This window comes from Monodon monoceros, unplaced genomic scaffold (genome assembly GCF_005190385.1).
Source record: "Monodon monoceros isolate NGI ecotype Baffin Bay Population unplaced genomic scaffold, NGI_Narwhal_1 Super_Scaffold_7, whole genome shotgun sequence".
Lineage (NCBI taxonomy): Eukaryota > Metazoa > Chordata > Mammalia > Artiodactyla > Monodontidae > Monodon > Monodon monoceros.
This window is the reverse complement of record NW_021703784.1, coordinates 81,729,468-81,753,064: the sequence shown is the minus strand read 5'-3', so window position 1 is coordinate 81,753,064 and position 23,597 is coordinate 81,729,468. Positions and strand designations below refer to the sequence as shown.

At 45.9% G+C, this 23,597-nt stretch overlaps 1 protein-coding gene across 9 annotated transcripts in view; it reads left to right on the top strand.

Moving 5' to 3' along the window:
- Window positions 1-20,785, top strand: part of WT1 (WT1 transcription factor) — a 49,706-nt gene extending 28,921 nt beyond the window's left edge. For 3 of the 9 annotated variants that reach the window (XM_029208071.1, XM_029208072.1, XM_029208073.1), the window contains 5 exons: window positions 9,210-9,306; window positions 11,699-11,849; window positions 15,564-15,653; window positions 16,266-16,358; window positions 18,927-20,785. In XM_029208071.1, the coding sequence (XP_029063904.1) occupies window positions 9,210-9,306; window positions 11,699-11,849; window positions 15,564-15,653; window positions 16,266-16,358; window positions 18,927-19,048 (553 nt within the window). In that variant the 3' untranslated portion in view covers window positions 19,049-20,785. The remainder of the gene's footprint in view (window positions 1-9,209; window positions 9,307-11,698; window positions 11,850-15,563; window positions 15,654-16,265; window positions 16,359-18,926) is intronic. The other 6 variants (XM_029208070.1, XM_029208068.1, XM_029208064.1 and 3 more) reach the window with 2 other exon arrangements.
- The last annotated feature ends 2,812 nt before the right edge of the window (window positions 20,786-23,597 follow it).

Sequence of the window (23,597 nt, the reverse complement as noted above, 5' to 3'; positions counted from 1 at the left end):
GATGCCCACCTGGCCAAGGGTTAGAGGTGGGAGAGAGAAATCACAGGTGGTGGTTTCCCCTTTTTGAATATTCTTATCAAATGCTAGTTGCCCTCAAAAGGCTCTTTTTTTTAAAAAAAAAAAAAAAAACCTCTTCTGTTGATAAGGGATTTCAGGGCAGCTCTGGTTTTCCTCATGTGTAAAACCTCAATTCCTTTTTATTAATCTTCTTGTGCCTGTGAAATCTCAAAATTAATCATTTCTAAAGAAGCTAGTCTTTAAACATTAAGTTTTTTCTGGGCCGAACCTCAATGTACAAGTTTTTAGCATGAATAGGGCTCATAATTTGTGTTAGATGAGGGACATTTTTCTCTTTTTACAAACTTTCTAAGGTCACATGTTTATGTATTTTAAAGCTGTCTAGGAAGAGCACACTTTCTCAAGATATATTTTAATGCGTTTTCAAGCTGTTTAGGAAAATGTACCGTCCATGCCACCGCCAGAAATGACGTGGCGAGATGTACGCTTTGCTGATAACTGCTTCTGCTTAGTTTATTTTCCCAGTTAGGTAGAAAGAAATTTTCCTGTAAAAATTGTCCTCAGTTTCAACTGCTCTATCGCACATAAGCAGGCCACTTCCTGCAGTTTACCTGGCGCTCTCTTATACCAAATAAATATTGTGCCTCTGAGCAGAAGCTGAAGTATGCTGAGTGCATATTTTGAACTTGCTCCTCCTCCCGGCCCCCATCCTCCTGTCCTACCCACTCCTACTGCATTTTTCAAACCTCCACATGTAGCTAATTTCATTCACACCCCTGGAGAAAAGAGCTGGGAATTATTCATGTGTCATGCTGATAGAAGTGAACCCAGGATGGGCTTGCACCACCAGAATTGTCTAGCTGGTTTCAAAGGAAGAAGAGCTACACTGACCTGGACGCAAACCCCATTTCTGCCACTTGCCATCTATCTGACTTTAGGCAAATAACTCAATCTCTCCTTAAACCTCAGTATTCTTTGCTGTAAAATGGGGATAATACTATTGAGTAACATTTATTGAGGGCATACCATGTGACAAGCATTGTGCTTTACTTACCTAACCTCATTTGACCTTATAACAGTCTAATGGCGAGGGTACTGTTTTTCTCATTTTACGTGAAGCTGAGGCCAGGGAGGCTAAGTCATTTGCCTAGAGTGATACCCTTAATGACTTCTAGTGCTGTGATAAGGATAAAAGTATATGTTTTATAGATCTCAATCACCAGGCTTATAAGAAGCATTATTTCTTATAATTATTACAAGAAATAATTTCTGTGGTTGTTAGTCACCTAATGCGTATAACCATAGACCTGAACTTTCTTTGTTTTTTGCGGTACGCGGGCCTCTCACTGTTGTGGCCTCTCCCGTTGCGGAGCACAGGCTCCGGACGCGCAGGCTCAGTGGCCATGGTTCACGGGCCCAGCCGCTCCGCGGCACGTGGGATCTTCCCAGACCGGGGCACGAACCCGTGCCCCCTGCATCGGCAGGCGGACTCTCAACCACTGCGCCACCAGGGAAGCCCGACCTGAACATTTTGTTAGGATAAAGTTACTGAGTGATATTTAACTTTTGCTCCCCATATAGCTTAGCTCTTTGGTTTTCAAACAAATGTATAAAATAGGTTATTGCTTCATTTTGTAGAGGATGAATCTCAGTCACAGAGGGTTTAGATGACTCACCCATGACCACAGAGCAAATAAATGATGGAAGTGGGCCTGGAACACACACCTTCAGAAGCAGAACCCATGTTCTTTCAGACTAGTTTTGCAGATTAATCTGGAGATAAAGGATCCAGGTTAATTTAGCTCTGGCCAGTGTATCTGGAAGAAACCAAATAAATCCAGTTCCTTTGGTGGCTGAATAATGACCCCCAAGGATATCCAAGTCCTCATCCTTGGAACCTGCGAATGTTGCCTTATATGGCAAAAAGGGACTTTGCAAATGTGACTAAGTTAAGGATCTTGAGATGGGGAGATATACTAAATATCTGAGTGGGTCCTAAGTATAATAAGTGTCCTTATAAAAGGAAGGCAGGGCTTCCCTGGTGGCGCAGTGGTTGAGAGTCCGCCTGCCGATGCAGGGGACACGGGTTCGTGCTCCGGTCTGGGAAGATCCCACGTGCCGCGGAGCGGCTGGGCCCGTGAACCATGGCCACTGAGCCTGCGCGTCCGGAGCCTGTGCTCCGCAACGGGAGAAGCCACAGCAGTGAGAGGCCAGCGTACCACAAAAAAAAAAAAAAAAAGGAAGGCAGAGGGAGATTTGACTCTAGAAGACAAGTGGGAGATGTGATGCAGGGAGCAAGAGGTCAGAGTGATGTAGTGAAGTGAGGAAGGGGCCAAGGAATGCAGGTGAGTTCTAGAAACTGAAAAAGGCAATGAAAGAGATTCTCCCCTCGGCCTCCAGAAGAAAATAGCCCCGCCAACACCTGGACTTTAGAGCAGTGAGGCTGATTTTAGACTTCTGGTCTCCAGAATTGTAAGAGCATAAATTTGTGTCCTATTAAGCCACCAAATTTGTGGTAATTTGTTACAGTAACTATAGAAAATAGATACACTTCAACTTACTGCACAGCAACTGCATTTTTCTATCTGTAACCTCAGGGCTTAAGCCTACTTTCAAATGGACCAGTGACATTTTAGAGGTAAACCGCTGACCCCTGTAGATGGTAACTTATGGATTTTCCTCTAGCAACACTGGCCATTCCTGCTGTTCAAGTACAGCATCCTTTCAAGCTTTCAAGGGTTTGGAAGATTCTAATACTCAGTTCTCAAAGAATCAGGCACATCCCCACCTCCACTTTGTTGCCATGTAGGAGGAAGCAACAGAATCCAGGTGGAATTTTCCAGTTTGCGGCTTAAACTTCACTGCTCAACCTTTAAAGCAGAGGTTGCAAATTGGTGGCCCTTAGGCCAGGGGTACGTTTTGTTTGACCTGACAGTGATTCTTTAAAATTTCAGTAATTTGCCAGAATTTAAAACTCAGGTGATCTCATATAAAAGTCCTGATTTCTGACTTTTCTGGAGACTGGAAAGATCTGACAACACTGAGTTTATGTGATCGACAGCACTTGGCTGGTAGAGTGGGGTCCTGGCTGCCTCCTTTGAGCAGGGGGTGGGGTGGCTGTCCCTGCCAGTTCGGTGCCGTCTTTCTCTCCAGGGCCTTTGTCATTTATTTTTCTCACTTACTTGGTCCCTGTAGGTACCTGAGTTTGTGACTTTGCTTTAAGGAAAAAAACCCAAATCTGTATTCTGACCAGTTTAGCAAAATTATTGACCCTTGGCCAATAATCTGGAAATTCATGGAGAATTAGACTTTTGTCTTAGTTTTAGTCTCAAATGAGGCAAATATCTTAAAGTAGGGAAAAAAAAAACCCAGTAGATTCTGGAACCCATAGAGCAGTGAGATTAGCATGAGTTGTTGGTAAAGCTATTAAGTTGGATTTTGGAAAGCACATGGGGAAGAAAAGAGAGATTAACAACATATAAAAGAAACGAAATTGAGCTATTTGTAATGAGGTGGATAGACCTAGAGTCTGTCATACAGAGTGAAGTAAGTCAGAAAGAGAAAGACAAATACCGTATGCTAACACATATATATGGAATTTAAGAAAAAAAAATGTCATGAAGAACCTAGGGGTAAGACGGGAATAAAGACACAGACCTACTGGAGAATGGACTTGAGGATGTGGGGAGGGGGAAGGGTAAGCTGGGACAAAGTGAGAGAGAGGCATGGACATATATACACTACCAAACGTAAAATAGATAGCTAGTGGGAAGCAGCCGCATAGCACAGAGAGATCAGCTCGGTGGTTTGTGACCACCTAGAGGGGTGGGATAGGGAGGGTGGGAGGGAGGCAGATGCAAGAGGGAAGAGAGATGGGAACTTATGTATATGTATAACTGATTCACTTTGTTATAAAGCAGAAACTAACCCACCATTGTAAAGCAATTATACTCCAATAAAGATGTAAAAAAAAAACAAAAACGAAGGTATGTTAATCGTATGCAAGGCAGTGCTCAAGTCTATTCTAGAATTACTAGTCTCAGTGGAAGGTCACTAATGTAATGGATCTTTATTGCAAAAAGACATCTGAAAGTTAACTTTTGCTCCCCATATAGCTTAGTTATTTTTTGATGTCCTTGTGGATAAGATCATTATGAGCCAAGTGCTTAAATGAACGATTTGTGCCTAGTTGAACAATAAAACCAAAGGATCTGTCTTAAGTATCTTTATCGAGCTGGTGAGTGGTTTCTCATGCAGTGCTCCGGGGCACGAAGGAAGAAGCAGTTGCATTACTCAGCCTCCTCATGTTACCACTGGCTCTTCTCCCCACCTGCTGGACCCACGGCTGCCCTCATTACACCTAACTGTACCCCATTGTGCTCTCCCTGATTATCTTGGCCAAAGAGTCAACAAATCCATTTCCCCTGTCATTCAGCCAAGTCCAGTATCTTATCTGTCAAAGAGAAATTTATGAGGCAACAGAACAGAAAAACATGAAAACTTTTTATAAAGCACCAATTTTTTTCCCTAAGAAATTCCAGCCTCACTCAGGCTTGGTGCATGTGCCTTTCTGTGTGTGGTGCCAAGGTTCCTTTACTTTCCCCTCATTACCTGGCTTGGAAGGTAGACCCAGTCACTGCATGCATTTCTACCCTAAGGGAGATACGGGGTCTCTCAACTGCTTGGTCTGGTGGGATTCATGCTGTGCTCTAGAACCTGCTTTCTGATATCAGCTTCATGAATGATAACACCCTTGTCTCTGGGTCAAGACCAATTTTTACCCCACAACTATCCGGGGCTCTGTGATTCCTTTATTTGAAGGGGGTATCATTGGCCCCAGAAATCTCTTCTCTAGGCTGATAGCTCCTTGCCCTTTAATGGTTTCAGACCTCTAGGAATCCTACCTTCATTCCTATTTGGTTCATCCACAGCATACTTATTGGAACTTTTAAAGTCTGATCTCTTTGGGGGTAAAGCTTTGTTTCACTTCACCATTTAAGCTCGCAGCTGGGTCTTAACAATAGCTATTGACCCAACGGCAGCTGCCATCTTCCTGAGCTTTTCTGTCTCAGATTAATTCCTGCTTATGCTCTGTTGGACTGGACCCCATCTAAATGACCAGATTCTTTATGATGGCTTCCCTCAGGTTGCCCTATGGCGAGACCTTCTAGGATCTTATCACTGCCTTGGATACCAGAGAATAACTATACATACTGTTAATATAATAGTTCCCAACAACAGCAAGGAAGAGTTTTTCCTCTTATGAAAACAGAAAAGATGCTTTTCAAATGTTGAGATAACATGAAATGGGATGGAAAGCAAATGCTTTGGAAGCCAAATCAAAAAGATTTCAATAGTTGAGGATAGCTTGCTAAAAGAAATAGAATGGGATTTGAAGGATAAATGTGTAGTCCTGAATTGCAGTTAAAAAAAAAAATCACGCCTTCAAGTTCAAGGTTGGAATACCTGCCTTAATTGTGGTTTGTGCTAGGGTGGGAGTTGGAGATTTTATTTGACTAAGGAAGACCACTCTGACCTGAGTGCTAAGACGGCGTGTGCTCTTAGATGTGTTAGCAGTACTCTGTCCAGGTTGAGAAGGGAAGCCCCAGACCCTCTGCCCAGGGATTGAGCTCTGGCAGCCTGTGGTCACAACACATTGTATTGACTAGCATACTGATTTTGAAAAATTCGGAATGGAATCTCTTTGGGTAAGGCATATACTCTCCAGTGTTAGGCATTTATGTTATTTCTCTGTTTCTAAAGACTTTTTTAAAAATTTTATTTTTGGCTGCTTTGGGTCTTTGTTGCTGCGTGTGGGCTTTCTTTAGTTGCAGCGAGCAGGGGCTGCTCTTCGTTGCAGTGCGCGGGCTTCTCATTGTGGTGGCTTCTTTTGTTGCAGAGCACGGGCTCTAGGGCGCTCGGGCTTCAGTAGTTGTGGCCCACGGGCTTTAGAGTGCAGGCTCAGTAGTTGTGGCTCACGGGCTTAGTTGCTCCGTGACATGTGGGATCTTCCCGGACCAGGGATGGAACCCGTGTCCCCTGCATTGGCGGGCGGGTTCTTAACCACTGCGCCACTGGCGAAGTCCCTCTAAAGACTCTTGTGATCCTCCTTTCTCAGTTCCTTATTTAAATACTGTTCACGGGTACCGGGGTCCATCCTAAGCCTACACTTTGAGAGGGACTTCATAAAATGAAGGGGATGAAGAAGAGGATGACCTGGAAAGCACGGAAATTAGATGCCAGTTCACATTGTAGTTGTGAGAGCCACCGCTCTGTAGTCTGGAGAGCTGTCTTCAGGTACCTGAAGGATTGTCATGTGGAAGAGGAGTTAGATTCAGTCCATCTCTGGGAATTTTTCAGGACTACGCACCTTACTTCAGTCACAAAGTTGAGAGGATACAGAGGGGAGCAAGTCAGTCTGTCTGTCTTCAAGGCCAAGTTTACCATACAGTGGAGGAGATACACAGAGACGGCTGTAAATTAGTAATACTCTCTGGTTCTCCAGAAGACAGAAATGAGGAGGCAGATTTCTGCTCAGTTTAGAAAGCCCTTTCCTAACAATTAGAGCTCTCCCCAAGTGGAGCGGGCTGCCTTCAAAACTAGTCACCAGTCCTGTTGTCCAGCTCATGAGGATGAGCTGGAGAAGCGTTGAATGGGGGTCAGAGTAGATGATTTTTCTGCCTTTATTAATCTATGGTTCCGAGTCCCCTGACTTGCTTTCCCTTACTTACCCAAAGAGAGTTATTACCATACTGAATGCCCACGGGTTGTACTCAGTGTTTTAGGCAGACCACGCTGGGAAGAGTGTGCGGTTGCAGGGTTTCTACTGGGTGGAACTGCACTGGTGAGTTTGTCTTATGGAGGCACAAGAGCCGATAAGCAGGGACCTGGCTGGTTTTCTTGTTCACGGACCTGGTAGAAGAATCTAGTGGCATATTTGGCAGGTACAGTCTTGTTGCTTCTTTTGTTTGTTGGTTGCATCTGGCTGTGAGGATTATGACATCCCCTTTGAGTGGTGCAACACCTCATTTACTGGGAAAAGTATCCTGAGAGAAGTCTATTTCCTATGTCCCGTCCCCACCCCGCTCCAGGAATCCAGATAACATCCAGAGATTAGCTCCCAAGACAGGAGATTCCAAGTTCTTCCTCTTTGATGGTGGAACTTTAAAATAAGTCAGACTTCTATTGTCGGGTCCCTAAAAATCCCTCAGCCCTACAAAACATGTAAGTCACGTTTTGGCTCCATGCAGAAGGCTAAACCAAGCAAAGGCAGCATCTCTTAACAGCCTTTGAGGCAAAATCTGGCAGCACCATTCTTTATTTTTTTTTGCGGTTCACGGGCCTCCCACTGTTGCGGCCTCTCCCGTTGCGGAGCACAGGCTCCGGACGCGCAGGCTCAGCGGCCATGGCTCACGGGCCCAGCCGCTCCGCGGCATGTTGGATCCTCCCGGACCGGGGCACGAACCCGCGTCCCCTGCATCGGCAGGCGGACTCTCAACCACTGCTCCCCAGGGAAGCCCTAGAGTATAGTTGATTTACAACGTTGCGTTACTTTCTGCTCTACAGCAAAGTGTATCAGTTATGCATATACGTATATACTCTTTTTTAGATTCTTTTCCCATACAGGTCATTACAGAGAACTGGGAAGAGTTCGCTGTGTTACACTGTAGGTCCTTATTAGTTATCTATTTTATATATAGTAGTGTGTATATGTCAGTCTCAGTCTCTCAATTTATCCCTCCCCCACCCCCAAGGTAATTTTTTAAGCGGCTTTATATATTTCACATACTATACCATTCACCCATCTGCAGTGTACAGTTCAATGGTTTTAGTATATTCACACAGTTGTATGACCAGTACCACAATTTGAGGACATTTTTACCAGTCACTCTCCATTTCCCCTCAAAATCCTCAGTCCTAGGCAACCAACCACCCATCTACTTTCTGTCTGTATAAATTTGCCTGTTCTGTACGCTTCTTATAAAGAGAGTCACACAACAGGTGGTCCTTTGTGACGGACTTCTTTCTCTTAGCATAATGTTTTCAAGGTTTGTCCCTTGTCATGTACCAGTACTTCATTCCTTTTATTGTCAAATAATATTCCATTTTAGGAATATACTATATTTTCTTTATCCACCGTCAGCCAATGGACGTTTGGGTTGATTCCACTTTTTGGCTGTTGTGAATAATGCCGCCAATAAACAATGTATACAAGTTTTTGTGGAGAAATATATCTTCATTTCTTCTGGGAATATACCTAGAAGTGGAATTTCTGGGCCATATGATAACTTTATGTCTAACCTTTTGAGGAACTTCCAGACATTGTCCAAGCAGCTGTACCATTTTACAGAGGCGTTTCATAAAAGCTCCCTGTGGTGAGTCTAGATACGATTATACTGTGCTGCTCGTGTGGGCTGGAACCCTCTCTCTGCCTCATCTGGAAGTAAGATAACTGCAGAACAGAGATCAGCTTGTACCCGAAGGGGAGAATACTTTTAGAGCAGAACATCCGCCCCTTCCAAGGTGTTCTTTTCAACCTTCTCCATCCCTCAGCTCTTGATAGTAGTCCAAGGTCAACTGAGCTCTGACTAGAGGACTGGTCAGAGGAAGGAAGGAGGAAGATTACCTATGCAGTGTCCACCTAGGTACGGGTTGGCTGCAAAGAGTTAAGCTGATCTGGAAAACTGATCTGTGGGTTAAGTGGAGCAGAGCCACAGATGTGTAATCCCCACTTCTGAGGATGTGACATCTCTTCTTGTAAGTGTCATCACTTAGTTGGTGCTATCTGGTAAAAACTGAGTCATGAGGTGCCGACAAAAATTCCTTGCACTCAATGTGAAACTTGAGGCATCTGCTCATTCCTGAGATATTCACAGCTGTCAGCCCCGTTTTGATGGTAAACAATTTGCTGCGGATGAAATCCTGCACTGTGACTTTCCCCCGCTTGTCTGAGAGAGGCATAGACCCAGGTGGTGTGCCCTTGAGAATCTGAGTGTGAGGGTGACCCGAGGATTGAGCAACCCCGCCTTTCACAGAGCCCTGTTGCCAAAGCAGCCCCAGTGGAGGAAGACAGAAACCAACCGTATCGTCCCAGGAGCTTTTAAAGAACATTCCTTCCGCTGCAGATGTGCGTTTCCAAAGGGTGCCTGTGAACCAGCCTGAGTCTTGTTCTCCCTTCTTTGTGTTTGCAGCCACGGCACGGGGTACGATAGTGATAACCACACCACTCCCATCCTCTGTGGTGCCCAGTACAGGATACACACCCACGGCGTCTTCAGGGGCATTCAGGTGAGTATGCAGGGGCCCCAGATGCCTCTTTCCTTCCCAACAGTCTTTCACTTCCTTGCTGAAGGCCGTTTGGCCCTGGTAAGTCTGTTCCTAATTGTAGGCTCCTGTGACAGCAGGGACCCCTCCTCTTCCACTGGGGCAGGTTAGGGGCCTCCTTCTTTCCAGAGGCCAGTGTGGATGTGGCCGCCTCCCTGACTCAGACCAGGATGCTTCCTGCAGAACCCCTTCCCTTCCTCCTTCACTGCCTAACTCACCTTCTCCCGGGTGGGCCGCGCACATCTTGTATCGGGGGGTAAATGAGCTTGAATTAATGACCTGGACTCTTGACTCGTAAGGAGACTTGGTCTGCAAGGTAAAGTGCCCAAAGTTAGAGTCTATCATTGCTAATAATAACAGCACCATGTATGGCTGGACACTTTCTATATGCCAGGCATTGTGCTAAGTTTTATACATGGGCTTTCTTTTAAAGATAGGATTCATTTTTTTCGAGCAGTTTTTAGGTTTAAGGAAAAACAGAAAGTACAGAGAGTTCCCATATCCACCCCTCACCCCATCCCTTGGTCTCCCCTGTTATTAACATCTTGTATTGGTGGTACATTTGTTACAGTGATGAGCCAATATTGATCCATTATTAACTGAAGTCCATAGTTTACATTAGGGTTCACTTTGTGTGTTGTGCAGTTCTAAGGGAGAGTAAAGAAAGTAAAGTAAAAAGGCTGACGTTTTCTGAGAATTCAGGAAACTCGATGGAAGGCCACCTCCAGGGAGCCTCTTTTCGTTGCTCAGAACCATGCACAGCTACCAAGGGTCTGTGTTTGTGACTGTGGCATGTGACTCAGTGTCTGCAACATGAGGAACGGCTGAGATACTTTCACCGGCCTAGTCAGCACACTAGAAACAAATTGTGTGTGGGCCAAGTCCTCACGTGATGTGTGGGGCAAGCGCTCTGAGATGTCCTGATTAATGTTTCCAGAAGCATCATGGTGATAGAACAGCGTGCTCCCTTATCTCAGGCCTTCCAATGGTGGGAATAAAGGCAAGGGTTACAGAAATATGATGGAAATCAGATGGAAATTAGACAAGTACCGTCAGACTCTTTTCCACCAGGACTGACATTGACAACTCAGATTTATAGCCTATTGCCGTGTGTGCTGCCTTCAGGATGAATTAAAGGAAATGTAAAAAGCTCCTTTTGCCTTCCTTTCCACCAAGCGCAGTTTGTCAGACTCGCTGTCATGGCCTCTGATACACTCCAGACCAGTCGGGTGTTCATTTTCTGCTAGAGTAGACCAATTGGACACAGCTGGCTCACCATTTAAACTTATGCCACATTTTGCCTTGAGGCACTGTGTCGCCCATCAATAGCAGAGCTATATGAGACTACTGTACGTTTTCTTCAAAAAGATCTCACGGTGCAAGGCAGTGTGAAATAGGAACGCAAACAGGAGCTTGGGGGTGGTGTGGGAAGTGCACAGGGCAGGAGTGCGTTAAGCTCAGAAGTGTTTCCAGGTCTTAACACAAACTATGGCCGTGCTCTTGGGCCTTGACTGCACATCTGTGAGAGCACAAGGGATACAGTGATCCCTCAGGCACTTACACTGTTCCTGTCTATGACTCATTGGTCCCAGGAGCCTAAGGGGCTTTTGCCTCACTGTTTCCCTGTAGCTCCTTTTCATGGAGGACCGGCCATGCACACACTCACTCACACAAGGTAAGGGGGATCAGAAGAATGCCCTGAGATGGACACGTGGAGTGGATGGAAGGCGGACACAGTGTTTCTGAGTGTCTCTAGTAAAGGATTGCCCTGGCTACACCATGGCCCTCCTGGAGTTTCAGCTCCCCTCACAGACAGAACCTCCATATCCCAGGAGCTCCTTCTTCCTTGTCATTTACTCATATGTGGAAGGTCTGCTTAGTTGGGGGTTCATTTAACATCCTTTGTTTTTCTCTACTAAGGACTTCCCAACCCATTGCAGATTGGACCCAAGGTCATGTGGCCAGGGAGGGAATAGAATAGAACCTGGAGCTTTGGACTTCCAGACCTCACTGCCTCAAGAGGAGAAGCTGAGAGACAGGATGGATTGGGAGCTCTTCCAGTCACCAGCGTTTCTTTTCCAGATGCTCCAGATCAGCAGCACCAAACAGACTTTATTTCAAGTTCCCGTTCTGGTTGATAGCCATGATGATGTTAGAGCACTGCATTGTAGAATATTCTGCTCTCTCACCCATTAGTGACATCTGCTGCGGGCGCCTCGGGTGTGGTGGGGAGTGGCTTAGGCCTCACATCCGCCATCCCTTCTTTGGGAATACTTCAACGCTCACTTTCCTTGGGACCAACGTGAATGTTCACATGTGCCTTAAAACCTCCGTTTCTCTTACACTCTGCTTGCAGGACGTGCGGCGAGTGCCCGGAGTAGCCCCGACTCTTGTTCGGTCGGCATCTGAGAGCAGTGAGAAACGCCCCTTCATGTGTGCTTACCCGGGCTGCAATAAGAGATATTTTAAGCTGTCTCACTTACAGATGCACAGCCGGAAGCACACTGGTAAGTGCGTCCGCTGTCCAGCCTTGGCTCTGGTGGCCTTTGGGCAGCGGTGGCCCAGGAGCCCCTGCTCCTGGCTCCTGCGCTGCTGGGACACAGGTGATTTCTGGGATGGAAAGTAGGCGCTGCTTTCAAAGATCTGGCCCAGGTGATGGGAAAAGGATGCCAGGTCATTTTGTATCCTGATTGTCCATCCTTTATTAAAGAAGGGTAGAGCAGAGTAGGTGGAGAGAGAATCCCACAGAATTAAAGAGACCTGTGTTTGAATTCTGGCTTCACCACCAGGTGGTGTGACCTTGAGCAAGTTACCTAACTGTTCTTCAAATTTCACTTACCTCACCTACCTTATACAATGGTTGAGACTAGATTAACTTCTAAAATCAAATTGAATTAAAGGAGTTAGAGATGTGAAACATACAGTTCCTATGTTAATAGGTCTGAATAGATGAGAGTGTTACTTTTATAATTCTATTAGTATCTCCTAAGGGAGAGGAGCTAGCCTGGGAGCTTGGTAATCAAATGATTCTGAGAGCTTGATATGCAAGGGCATCGTAAGACTTAGGAAGAGATGGTCCAAAGAAGAACTTAACTGCTTGGGTTAGTAATAACCAACCAGATAGGAACGGGAAAATGGCTTGTAGGTTTAGTTTTTGATTTCAATCTTTAAAAAAAGGAATGATGATTTTTGATGATGTTTTAAAGAAAACTGGATTTTTCCCACAGGTCAAGGGGTCTGCCTCTGGGAAAGAGAGAATTGGCCATGTGCTGTTGTTGGCTGCCTTGAATGTGGACAGCCATTTCACAAATGTCTGCTCCTGGCCTTGTGGGCACTAGATAGGAGTGTGGCTAGGTCTCCCCTACAGAAAAGCCAGGCAAAGCACAGGCTTTCCTGCTGGGGAGTTGGTACCATTCTTTCCACGACAGAAGAGAAGCTACATTGTTATGATTACCATTATTATTTTATTGTTACTGTGGACTTTGCTTTGGAGAAGCTGGAGAAGAAAGTGAGCTGCGTTCAGATCTCTTTAGACCATCGGTCTTTGCTAAGCCATTGCGTCTGGAGGATGCAGTTCTGGCTTAGACCTGAGTTTGCACTCAGTAAACCACTTGCTTTGAAGCTGAAGACAAGAGAACCAGTTACATGTTATATTTTTACATATTTCCCCAAATGGGATCATTTGAAAACCATCTGTTAAGATTATAAGGAAAATGATAAGGTAAAGTTCTGCCTAGACGGATGTAATACATTGAAGGCAATGGGGTTGTAGAAATTTTAATGGGAAAGAGGCACTTAGAAAACAGTGAGGGTTAGATGTCTGTGGGAAGGGAAGGCAGTGGGCAAGATAGTCATGACCCCCAGACCCGCTGGAACCTTTAAGAAACGCTTCCTTGGGCTTCCCTGGTGGCGCAGTGGTTGAGAGTCCGCCTGCCGTTGCAGGGGATGCGGGTTCGTGCCCTGGTCCGGGAAGATCCCACATGCCGCGGAGCGGCTGGGCCCGTGAGCCATGGCCACTGAGCCTGCGCGTCCAGAGCCTGTGCTCTGCAACGGGAGAGGCCACAACAGTGAGAGGCCCGCGTACCGCAAAAAGGGCGGGGTATTTAACAACGCTGAAGTCCCCTTCTTAAAAGAGTGCCATCTTTTTGTATTTATTTATAATAATAGTACAGACTATTATGTTAAGTATTTTTATATTAAATACTTTCTATGTGCCAAATTCTCTACATGCATTATTTCATTTAATCCTCACGCACAATTATCCGGTGGTAGGATATAGGGAAGGGGGACTTAAACTCATGACTTTCAACTCCAAGTCACAGGACCCCTTCGCAAAGAGTCTGTGGTCTGTTTTGGAGCCAAGACATACACAAATGAAAAGGGACAGAGAGTGTGTGAATCTGGAGGTGCTGAGAAGACTTGCTCGAGTGAGCGTCGTTCGTTTCTTGGAGGAGGAAGGGCTTGGGTTAACCATCAAAGGGTTGGCAAGGTTGGGCAGAGGAAGTAAAGAATGAGCAGAAGCAGAAAGGCAGAGAAAAGACATGAGACTGAACAGGAGTGTTGCTTTTCCCAGGTTGAAGAGGTGAAGCTTAAGTTGCTGGGCTGGATATCAATAGAAAGTTAAGGAAAGGCTCCTGCCCTCAGGATTTTCCAGCTCGCGGCAGAGCTAGACCTGGACACGGCCCCATGTTAGACATTCTGTAATAAGTTCTGTGATGAGGGAAGGAAGGGCTTTCTGTGTGAACATGAAGTTTCCAAGAAGGCATCGCAGAGGAAGCGGCGTTTGTGAGGGACGTGCAGTAGAGTTTTTGATGGGTTAGGGATCCGGAGATAGGGATGGAGGATGTTTGGTGTGAGCAAAGTACAAGGCAGTTTTTGGGAATGGTGAGCTCTGTATAGCAGGAATATAGATTAATCAGGGAAACAGAGGGGGTCATGAGGCTGGAAGGGTAACCAGGCACTGCCCAGCAACAGAAAGAGCCGGCTGATCCTGGGAGGGCTTGCTCTCCATCCCAGAATGCTGGTGACTCAGAATTCTCATAAGAAGGTGGGATGGCCCAGGGTCGCTCAGTGCATTCAGAGGGCGCAGTTCCCAGGATTTGGCTGAACTTTCTCCAGTGACGACAGGGGTGAGGCTTCTCCATTCTGAGGCAGGAGGTTGTGTAATCCCACTCCTGACTTCTCTCGGGTAAAGGGATACCAAAAACTCTAAAGGCTCTGGCTCCTGGTTTAACTTGAGCACCTCACAACCATGCAGCTGTTTACGCCTGACTCAGGGATGGGAAGTCAGTAGCAGCGAGCACCACACCTTCAGGCCATAAACCATAAAACACTTACTTCACGGGGCTGGCTCCGAGGCACCTCTATCCCAGGATTCTGCCTCAGACTCAGCCTAGGACTTAAGACTGCTCTGGTCTATTATTTGTTGAAATATTCTCTACCAGTACTTTCTGAGCACTGTCTCTGTGCTAGGCACTGGCCTAAGACCCTTATGTGGATGGTCTGCTGTAATCTGCTTATAAATCCTTGGAAGTTGTCGGATTATTGGCTCCACTTCACAGTGAGGAAATGGTACCTCAACCAGCACTTTAAGTGGAAGAGGTGGATGTGACCCCAGCGTCAGACTCCAGAACCTGAATTCCCTTCACTTCTTTTTTTAAATTTATTTATTTTTGGCTGTGTTGGGTCTTGTGTTGCCGTGCGCGGGCTTTCTCTAGCTGCAGTGAGCGGGGGCTACTCTTTGTTGCGGTACGCGGGCTTCTCACTGCCGTGGCTTCTCTTGTTGCGGAGCACGGGCTCTAGGTGCTCAGGCTTCAGTAGTTGTAGCACGCGAGCTCAGTAGTTGTGGCACCCTGGCTTAGTTGCTCCGCGGCATGTGGGATTTTCCCGAACCAGGGATCGAACCCGTGTCCCCTGCATTGGCAGGTGGATTCTTAACCACTGCGCCACCAGGGAAGTCCCCCTCCGTTCACTTCTAACGCATCCTTATTCACGCAACCCCCTTCTATGCCTCCTGCCCATGAGTGTATGTGTAGGCGGGCCTTTAACCTCACACTGCGGTTGGCAGCCCCTCACACTGCGGTTGGCAGCCCATCCCTGAAACCTTCCACCCAAGTGCCTTCAGCATTTTGGGATCCCTTCAGTCCCAGTAAGAGAAGTTGCCTCTAATGAGATCTTCATTTCCAGTATCATTTTCAAACGGAATATGTGTCTTCCCCAAGGTGAGAAGCCATACCAGTGTGACTTCAAGGACTGTGAGCGAAGGTTTTCTCGTTCAGACCAGCTCAAAAGACACCAAAGGAGACACACAGGTTTGTAGGCTCCCTTCTCGTTGCTGGCAGTGTGTTCCCTCGGGTCATGGTTGATTTTGTGATTCTCTTTATTGTTCAATATGGATGTGAGAGGGTCAGCCATTTGTTTGTTTAGTTTCTCCAATAATTTCCCCCCCCCAATCTCTGGGGATTTACCTTCCCTTAAAGGGCGGGGGAAAGAAGAAGAAGAAAGGAAAGAAAAAGAAACATCCCATATTTCCCCTGAAAACCACAGAGCCATGATATTCCCATTAGCAATTTGCTGTTGATACACTGAGTGTCAGTAAAGAACATGGGTGGTGGAGAGCAAAATCCCATTTGTAGTGTGTGATTCACTTTTTCAGTCTCAGACACAGCTGAGAACTTGGTGAGAAGCTGGACGTTTGTGGTTAAGCCGTAGTTGTTGCCAAGACCACAGGTCTTCAAGGATTACTGTGTAGAATCAGGTGGTTCCTGCTGGGCCTGGGGTACTGGGGAAATCTGAGGGCGAGGCAGATACTGTAGGCGTGGCTGGAGAGGCCTGGCTCCTCGGGCCGCCGGGAAGCAGGGCTCGTGGGCCTTGCTTTGCCCCACATGGTTAGGGCCACGGCTAGACCTTCTCTGTCCGTTTAGGTGTGAAACCATTCCAGTGTAAAACTTGTCAGCGAAAGTTCTCCCGGTCTGACCATCTGAAGACCCACACCAGGACTCATACAGGTAAAACAAGTGCGTAAACTTTTCTTCACATTTATTTTTCATTATTTTTTTAAACTACTGTTGAATGGAGTTGCTTGTGATGAGAGAGACTGGAGAAAACAAGTGTAAAAGTTCTAAGCAGGTTTAGATTCAGTGGAGAGAAAGCACAGTGCATGGCTATCTTTAAATAACAACATTGTTTAAGAAGGAATGAGGGTGGGGGACACAGAGCATAAGAGATGTGAAAAGAACTCTTTTCATGAGTGTCCAGAATGAAGTGAAGAGATAAGCTAGGTCCCTGCTGTTCCCAATTTGTTGCATCACATTTTTATCAACTCAGTTTGATAGGATAATCAACCTTACAGAAAAACAGCAAAAATTCTAGCAAGCCAAACACTTATTTTCCTGAAAGTTTGCGTTTCACAACACTATTTTCAGAGGACTGAATCTTTGCTCTGCTAAAAGTTAGTGTTGCAGGAGCAGTCATGGTTTCTGCCAGACCCATATCAGCGTGTGGGTATTATTTCCTTCGTACTAGAATAGAGAGGGGAATAGGACATTAATTCACTGGCTGCTGGAAGTTTTTGCTTCTCCACAAGGCTGGTGTGATTCGTAATGAAAATAGCACCATCTTTGTTGTGTGTTTTCTAGCTTTGGAGGGAGGGCCAATGCTTAGGTTATCTCATTTTATCTTCGCAACATCCTTGGAAGAAGAGGAGGGTAGGCACGTTTTATCCCCATTTTACAGATGAGGAGGCTGAGGCACGTGATAAAATGACTTTGTCTAAAGTCCCAAAGCTAGTAAGTAGCAAACCCAGTTCTGTCTTCTCCCAGCCCACCTACCCACTGCCTTCTTTGTTGGGGAAAGAGCCTGGGTTCACCTTGCAGCCCAGGGAGGATAGAGAATAAAGAAGAGACCCAAGGTCAGCAGAGTTGAATTCCATTGAGAGACTGAGGAGAATGATGACTGGCAGGAGGAGAGGTTGGGATTTGTCCATCAGGAGGTGTTCTTTGACAGCATGGCTGGCGGTTGGAGGTGGGGGGGGGGGGCGGACAGGAACCAGATCAGAAAGAGCAGAGGAACAGTGAGTAGGAGGTGAGGGACACGGGAGGTCATGAGCCCCTGTGAAGTCCTGTATTCTCAGCCCCAACAGGCTGTACGTACTGACAGTCAAGGCACCTGTGCCCCAGAGTTGGTGGGATGGGCATCTCATTCCGTTACTCACGTGCCTTTGGTGTCACTTCTTTGCCTTCGTCCTGAGCTCATAACTTGGTGGGAAAGAGTTATCATCGCTTGTACCCTGCCCCCTACCCGGTGCATATCTGTATATGTACAAAGTGACCTATGTCACCAGCAGATTGTTTAATGCTCTATTTGACTGGCCTCCAGTTCTGACCCTGGAACAGCACCTCTCCTGGGACATTTCTCAGTGCTTGCCCCATCCACTAGTTCTCAGAGAAAGCAACGTGGGACTAGCCATATCCTGAGAACATCCCCAGGTGGTACGGGAATAGGCTCCTGCAACGTTTTTACTTAGGATAAAGCTATGGCTGTATCTCCATTATGTCGAGGTCCAATGCATTGAGGTATGATGCAGCCACGTGTGTGGGCTTTGGAATCAGACAGACCTGGATTTAAGTCTTGCCTGGGTCTGCCCTCACCAGAGGTCCAGCTTCATCTGTAGAGTGGGGATAATAATGCCGGCCTTACAGGCTGCTGTAAGGAGTACACGAAATTATATATATATGTGTGTGTGTGTGTGTATATATGTATGTATATATATATATTTGAATATATATGTATGTATATATGTGTGTGTGTGATATCCCAGCACAAGGCTTGGCACGTATTAGGCATTCATAAATGCTGATTATCTTCCCTATCCAAAATGAGGCTTGGAAGGATCTTCTGAGGCCTCCTTAGGTGGAGAAGCCTCAATTTTTTGGCAAGCTTGTTAAAAATCTCAAAACCATGCCTCAGTTAGAATCTTCTGTATAATGGGTATTATGCTGAGTAACCCTTTAAGGTGAAAGAAGCAAATACCATGTGCACTGATGTCAGTGATTTATTTAAAAAACACCCAGCCCATCCAGAATATCTATACAGACAGAGATATTAAAGCTACAGTCACAGCTCCGCTACTGGGTGGCCGTCAATCAACAATATCCAGGGTGATGATCCTGAGGCCCTTGCCTCCCAATTAAGCTCAATTCCCTCCTTAAACAGCAAAGGGGAAACATTTACACAGTTCACAAAACAGTCTAATGGCAGGGGTTTTACCAAATGTTTTTCCCCCTTGATTAAATATGAATCGCCCAGACATTTCCATTAACTAGACTCCTTCTTTCTCTCCCATTTCCCAAGTCTTCTGACTCAATGACACTTTATAATTGTCACAGTATTTTAATCCTTAAGGCCCCAGAGGTGCTGCCACTTCAAGGCTGCTTGTGAGATGGGCCCGATTTGTTAGCTTAGGGAAAGAGTTAGAGAGAATCTGGAGTGGGTGTCTCGTGATGATTTAATTTGGGCCTTTGATGCTTGAACTTGCACCCCATCTCTCCACCGCAAGTGTCTCTGACTGGCCATTGTGTCAACAGGTGAAAAGCCCTTCAGCTGTCGGTGGCCCAGTTGTCAGAAAAAGTTTGCCCGGTCAGACGAATTAGTCCGCCATCACAACATGCACCAGAGAAACATAAGCAAACTCCAGCTGGCGCTTTGAGGGGTCCACGCCAGGCACCGCTCTGTGTCTCGGGCAGGACAGTGTGTGAACTACTTTCAAAGCTGACTTTAACATTCCTCCTCACTCGCCTCTCTAAGAAGGAAATGGAGGCTGATCTTCTTCATCCAGCCTCTGAGAAAGATGCCTGTACTACTGGATCCTACCAGGTTTGCCCAGAGGAGTTGGTCTCTACTTAGCCGACTTTTAGTTGACTCATAAGGCTCTGGAGAAGTGGCTGTCAGTGTCCAGTTAGTGAAAAGCCCATTGCCATTTGGTCTGGATTTTCCACTGTTAAGAAGAGCCGTTGATGGTAATGTTCCCCCCTGCCCCTTCTCCCTTTATGCTCATTTTCACGGGGAATGGCGTCGTTGTACCTTTTTCCATCATAGAGTATTTATAGGCCAGGGCATGTGGATGTGTCTGCTAATGTAAACTTTGTCATGGTTTCCATTTACTAACAGCAACAGCAAGAAATAAATCAGAGGGCGAGGCACTGGGGGTGAGTCCCGTCCGACATTCCGGAGCTTAGGCAGGCCGCTAACCTGGAAAGCAGGATGTAGCGCCACCAGGCAACTTTTAAAACTCAAGCATTTCAAGCCGCTGAAAAAAGAATCAGAGCTAACCAGTACCTCTGCAGAGATATCTAAAAGAATCTTTTATCATTCAGTTAATTCAATGTAACATTAGCACAATGCTCTTAAGAAACCGTGCTTGAGGATCTGAGATTTTGTTTTCGTGTTTCTTTTTGACTTTTCTGAGTTGTAATCGTATGCATCTTCAGAGATGTACATATCTCCTCACACAAAGGAAGTGGAATTCATTTTTATCATTTGGGGTGTCCTTAAGAGTATACAGACCACACTGGTTATGTGGCTTCAGGTTGTAAAAAATTAAAGTGACTCTAAAAGAAAATAAGGGCTGGTCCGGGATCTCCACTGATAAGACTGTTCTTTAGTAACTTAAGTAACTTTGGGTCTACAAGTATATGTGAAAAAAAATGAGACTTACTAGTGTGAGGAAATCCATTGTTTAAAGGTGGTTGGGTGTATGTGTGTGTTTTGTTTCTGTTTTTTAAGGGAGGGAGTTTATTATTTACTGTTGCTTGAAATTATTGTGTAAATATATATATCTGACAATGATTTGCTCTTTGACAACTAAAGTTAGGAAATGTATAAATGTTAGATGCATCACTGTTTTGGTGTTGATCTTCCAACATATAACACTAAGTAACACTAAAAATGTAACCTGCATTTTTCACTTCGCTCTCAATTAAAGTCTATTCAAAAGGAAAGTGGTAAGATTCTATCAGCTGTATTGCGTACAAATCTTGAGGACAGTTGAGCCTCTTTTAAACAGGTAAGATGCTGACGCTGACATCAATGACCGCTTAAGTCTATCCAGGTCCTGACCACTCGTTATTTCTCTCCGTTGAACCTCAGGTGGTAATTACTGGTCATAGAAGCAGCCAGGGAGCACCGCCTTCACCTGTCATCATGCCATGTGGATGGCATGGGGGGAATTGTATTTTCAGAGTCATTTTCATCAGGCTCTCATTGCATAATTGCTTACTCCAGGTCAGCAAAAGAGAGTGGAGAGATGCAAATGATAACTGGTCTTTTTTGAAAAGTTCACTGCTATACACTGCAGTCAGGAGAGTATAAACTGAACACGTAGTACAACCCAATTTACAATCGTAGTTGCTATAAATTAGCTCAGCAGGTTGGAAACTGCTTAAGATTTTCCAGGGCAGCCGAGTGTGAAAGGCAAAGATCTACGTTATCTATAAACTATAAACTCTCTTTCTGGTTCTGGTGGATGGTTTTTCAGTTGTAAATAAGGAGATTAATTTGGTGCCGCCCCCTCAACTCCGTTATCTGGGAGCTTGCGTGCATTCCAGGCTTCATTTCTTCATTTAAAATGTATCTTGAGCAGACAGCAGCTCACAACAGAGACTTTTCTGCGTTGAAGTGCAGCTCAAAGTTTGGGCTGCCTAAAAGTCAGGTCCTGAGGCCCCTCTTGGTTAGCATCTGGCTCTTGCATCACTGTTAATTATAGCCAGTGTAGTGACTCATTTGTATCAGCAGTTTTTATCTTTTCCTGCCAGAAGACGGCATTTCTCTGGAGAAGCTCAGGACGAGCATGGCAAACGTCAGCGAGTCAGAGCGAGCCAGGTTTCACAACAAAAGCAGTCACATTGTTTCATCTGCGCTAGGAAGCCCAGAGATTCTCACACTACTTTAGCAGGTTAGCTTGCAGTTAAGGTCATGGGCTTTGGAAAGCAGACCAACCTGGATTCAGATCCTAAGTCCTCAGTTTCCTTATCTGTGAACTGGGGACTTTTTGTCCCTATCTGTCTGATAGGGTCGTAGTGAGGATTAAATGGGGGGGGGGGGAAGCATGAAAGCATCTAGTACATTGCCAAGGCTTCATAGGCATCATCTAGGAAAATGATTACCTGAGAACTCATGCTAATTTCCTTTACCTCCCCCCTCCCCCGCTGCATCCTCTTGCAGTGTCCAGACATCTTCATGCAAAATGACAAACAAATCCGTTTCCATATACTACAAACCAGGGTTAAGGTTTGCAGCAATAGGGCTCTTGTCAGCCTCCCCACAGAGACCACATCTATTTGCTTTCTGCCTTTTGTAACACACCCAGTGGCATTGAGTGTGTGTTTTGAGACCCGTGGAGTTGACCACGAGCAGGTTGTCAGGATGAAAGCTGGTCAGAGGGAGCTCTCTGTAGCTCAGGCTAGAGTCTATATGAAGTGCAAAGGTCAAAATGTACATTTTTTCCATCTTGCTTTAGTAAAGTGTATGGTCCAATATCTTTAAAAGGCCACCTTCAGCCCCCCAGTGGGTCTTCCCAGACTGTCTCACCCTGGCACTTCTGTAGCACTTAGAGTACATAACATTCAATAGTATTTTTTATGGGTATCATGCTTTCCCACCTAGGACCATCTACCTATAAGGTAGACAGGACAAGTATTATTCCCACTGTACAGATGAGGAAGCTGAGGCTCAGTGAAAGTAGTGGCTGAGGCAGGACTTGGTCTAGGTGTTCTGTATCCAAGTTTTCTTCCAAAACGTGCTCGATGATATAGACATGCGCTCTGCTCCATGGTTTCATATCTACAAGTCATATCTTCCTAACCATGTGTGAGCTTCTAGAGGAGTGGATCGTCTCCCTTCCTGTGTTACTTCCTTGAGGACTTCTCAACCTTTAATATCGATAGACATTCCCTGAGGAATTTGTTGAATCACAGACTCCTATTCGGAAGTTCTGGGGTGGGGCCTGAGACTGCATTCCTAACAAGCTCCCAGGTGATGCCCACCCTGCTGGTCTGTGGATGACACTTTACAAAGACCTAACGGCTGAGCTCGAGAAATACTTGCTATAAGGTGACTGATGAGTTTTGCACCTAACACTCCTGAGACTGTCCTGAACCTCTTTAGCCTGTAGAGAGCGGCCGTGAAGATGGCCCGGGGCCCACTGCGATGAGCCCCGGGGCTGTGGGACAGGGCATTGGTGCTGAATACAGTCAGAAGAGCTGTATGCAGGAGAGTCCATCCATGAGGAGCTTTGTTTCCAAAACAGCCTGACCGTCCTCTGTCAGTGACTTTCCCCAAGCAAGGGAGACCCCCTCCCCCAGGTAAGGAGAAGGTGGTACACGGTCCCACCTGCATATCCAGTCCTCACACCTCACTCAGGTCACATCTCCACAGCAGGCCTCTCCCTCCCTGAGGCGTGCTTTCCAGCACCCACAAACTGAAACCTCGTGGCTTTGGAGCGGATTTATTCCCTGTGAGCCAGGCAGGAATTCCCCACGTCTTGTCCCTACGAGGAGCCACTTGCTTAGCTCTTTGGGTACCAAAGGGAAAAGGAAAAAGGCAATGTCTTCCAGAGCCCTGTCCTCCCTGCAGGGTGTTTGCATCACTGATTTTGGACTAACAGGTATGTCAGGAACAGGTGTAGGGGTGTGTGTGTGTGTGTGTGTGTGTAAATGGAACAGTAGTTCCCAGCTAGGGGCACTTTTCTTCAAAAGCTTGCAGCAGGCAGAGTGGCTCATAGAAACTTCTCACGGGTGAATGTATAAGAACTACAGTAAGGGAAACAAATCCCCAAGAAAATATGAAGGTCTTGGCCGTTTTTATTCAGATCTTTGCTTCTAGTGACTATTTTATTGTATTTCAAATGATTGAAATCCGCACAAAACTAAATAAATAAATGTAAATGATACAATGTTGATGACCACATGGTCTGATTTCTTACACTGAGAAAGTAGCTGCTTCAGTGGAGGGCTCTGGGCTTTTCTCCATCTTTCAAGCAGCCTTGAGAAGGAAAGAGTGAGCCAGGCAGCATCGGAAGGGTCATCTCTCAGAGGGCTGGAGATCCACCCGACCAGCCAGCAGACAGCCATATGCAGTCAGGACCTCCTGAATAAAGTTTTGTTTCAGAGACTCGTGAGGGGATGAGGACAAACTCCTGAGGTTGTAGATGCAGGAAAGTCAGTGCCTTTAAGCACACTGTGAAAATCAGCTAGCTATGA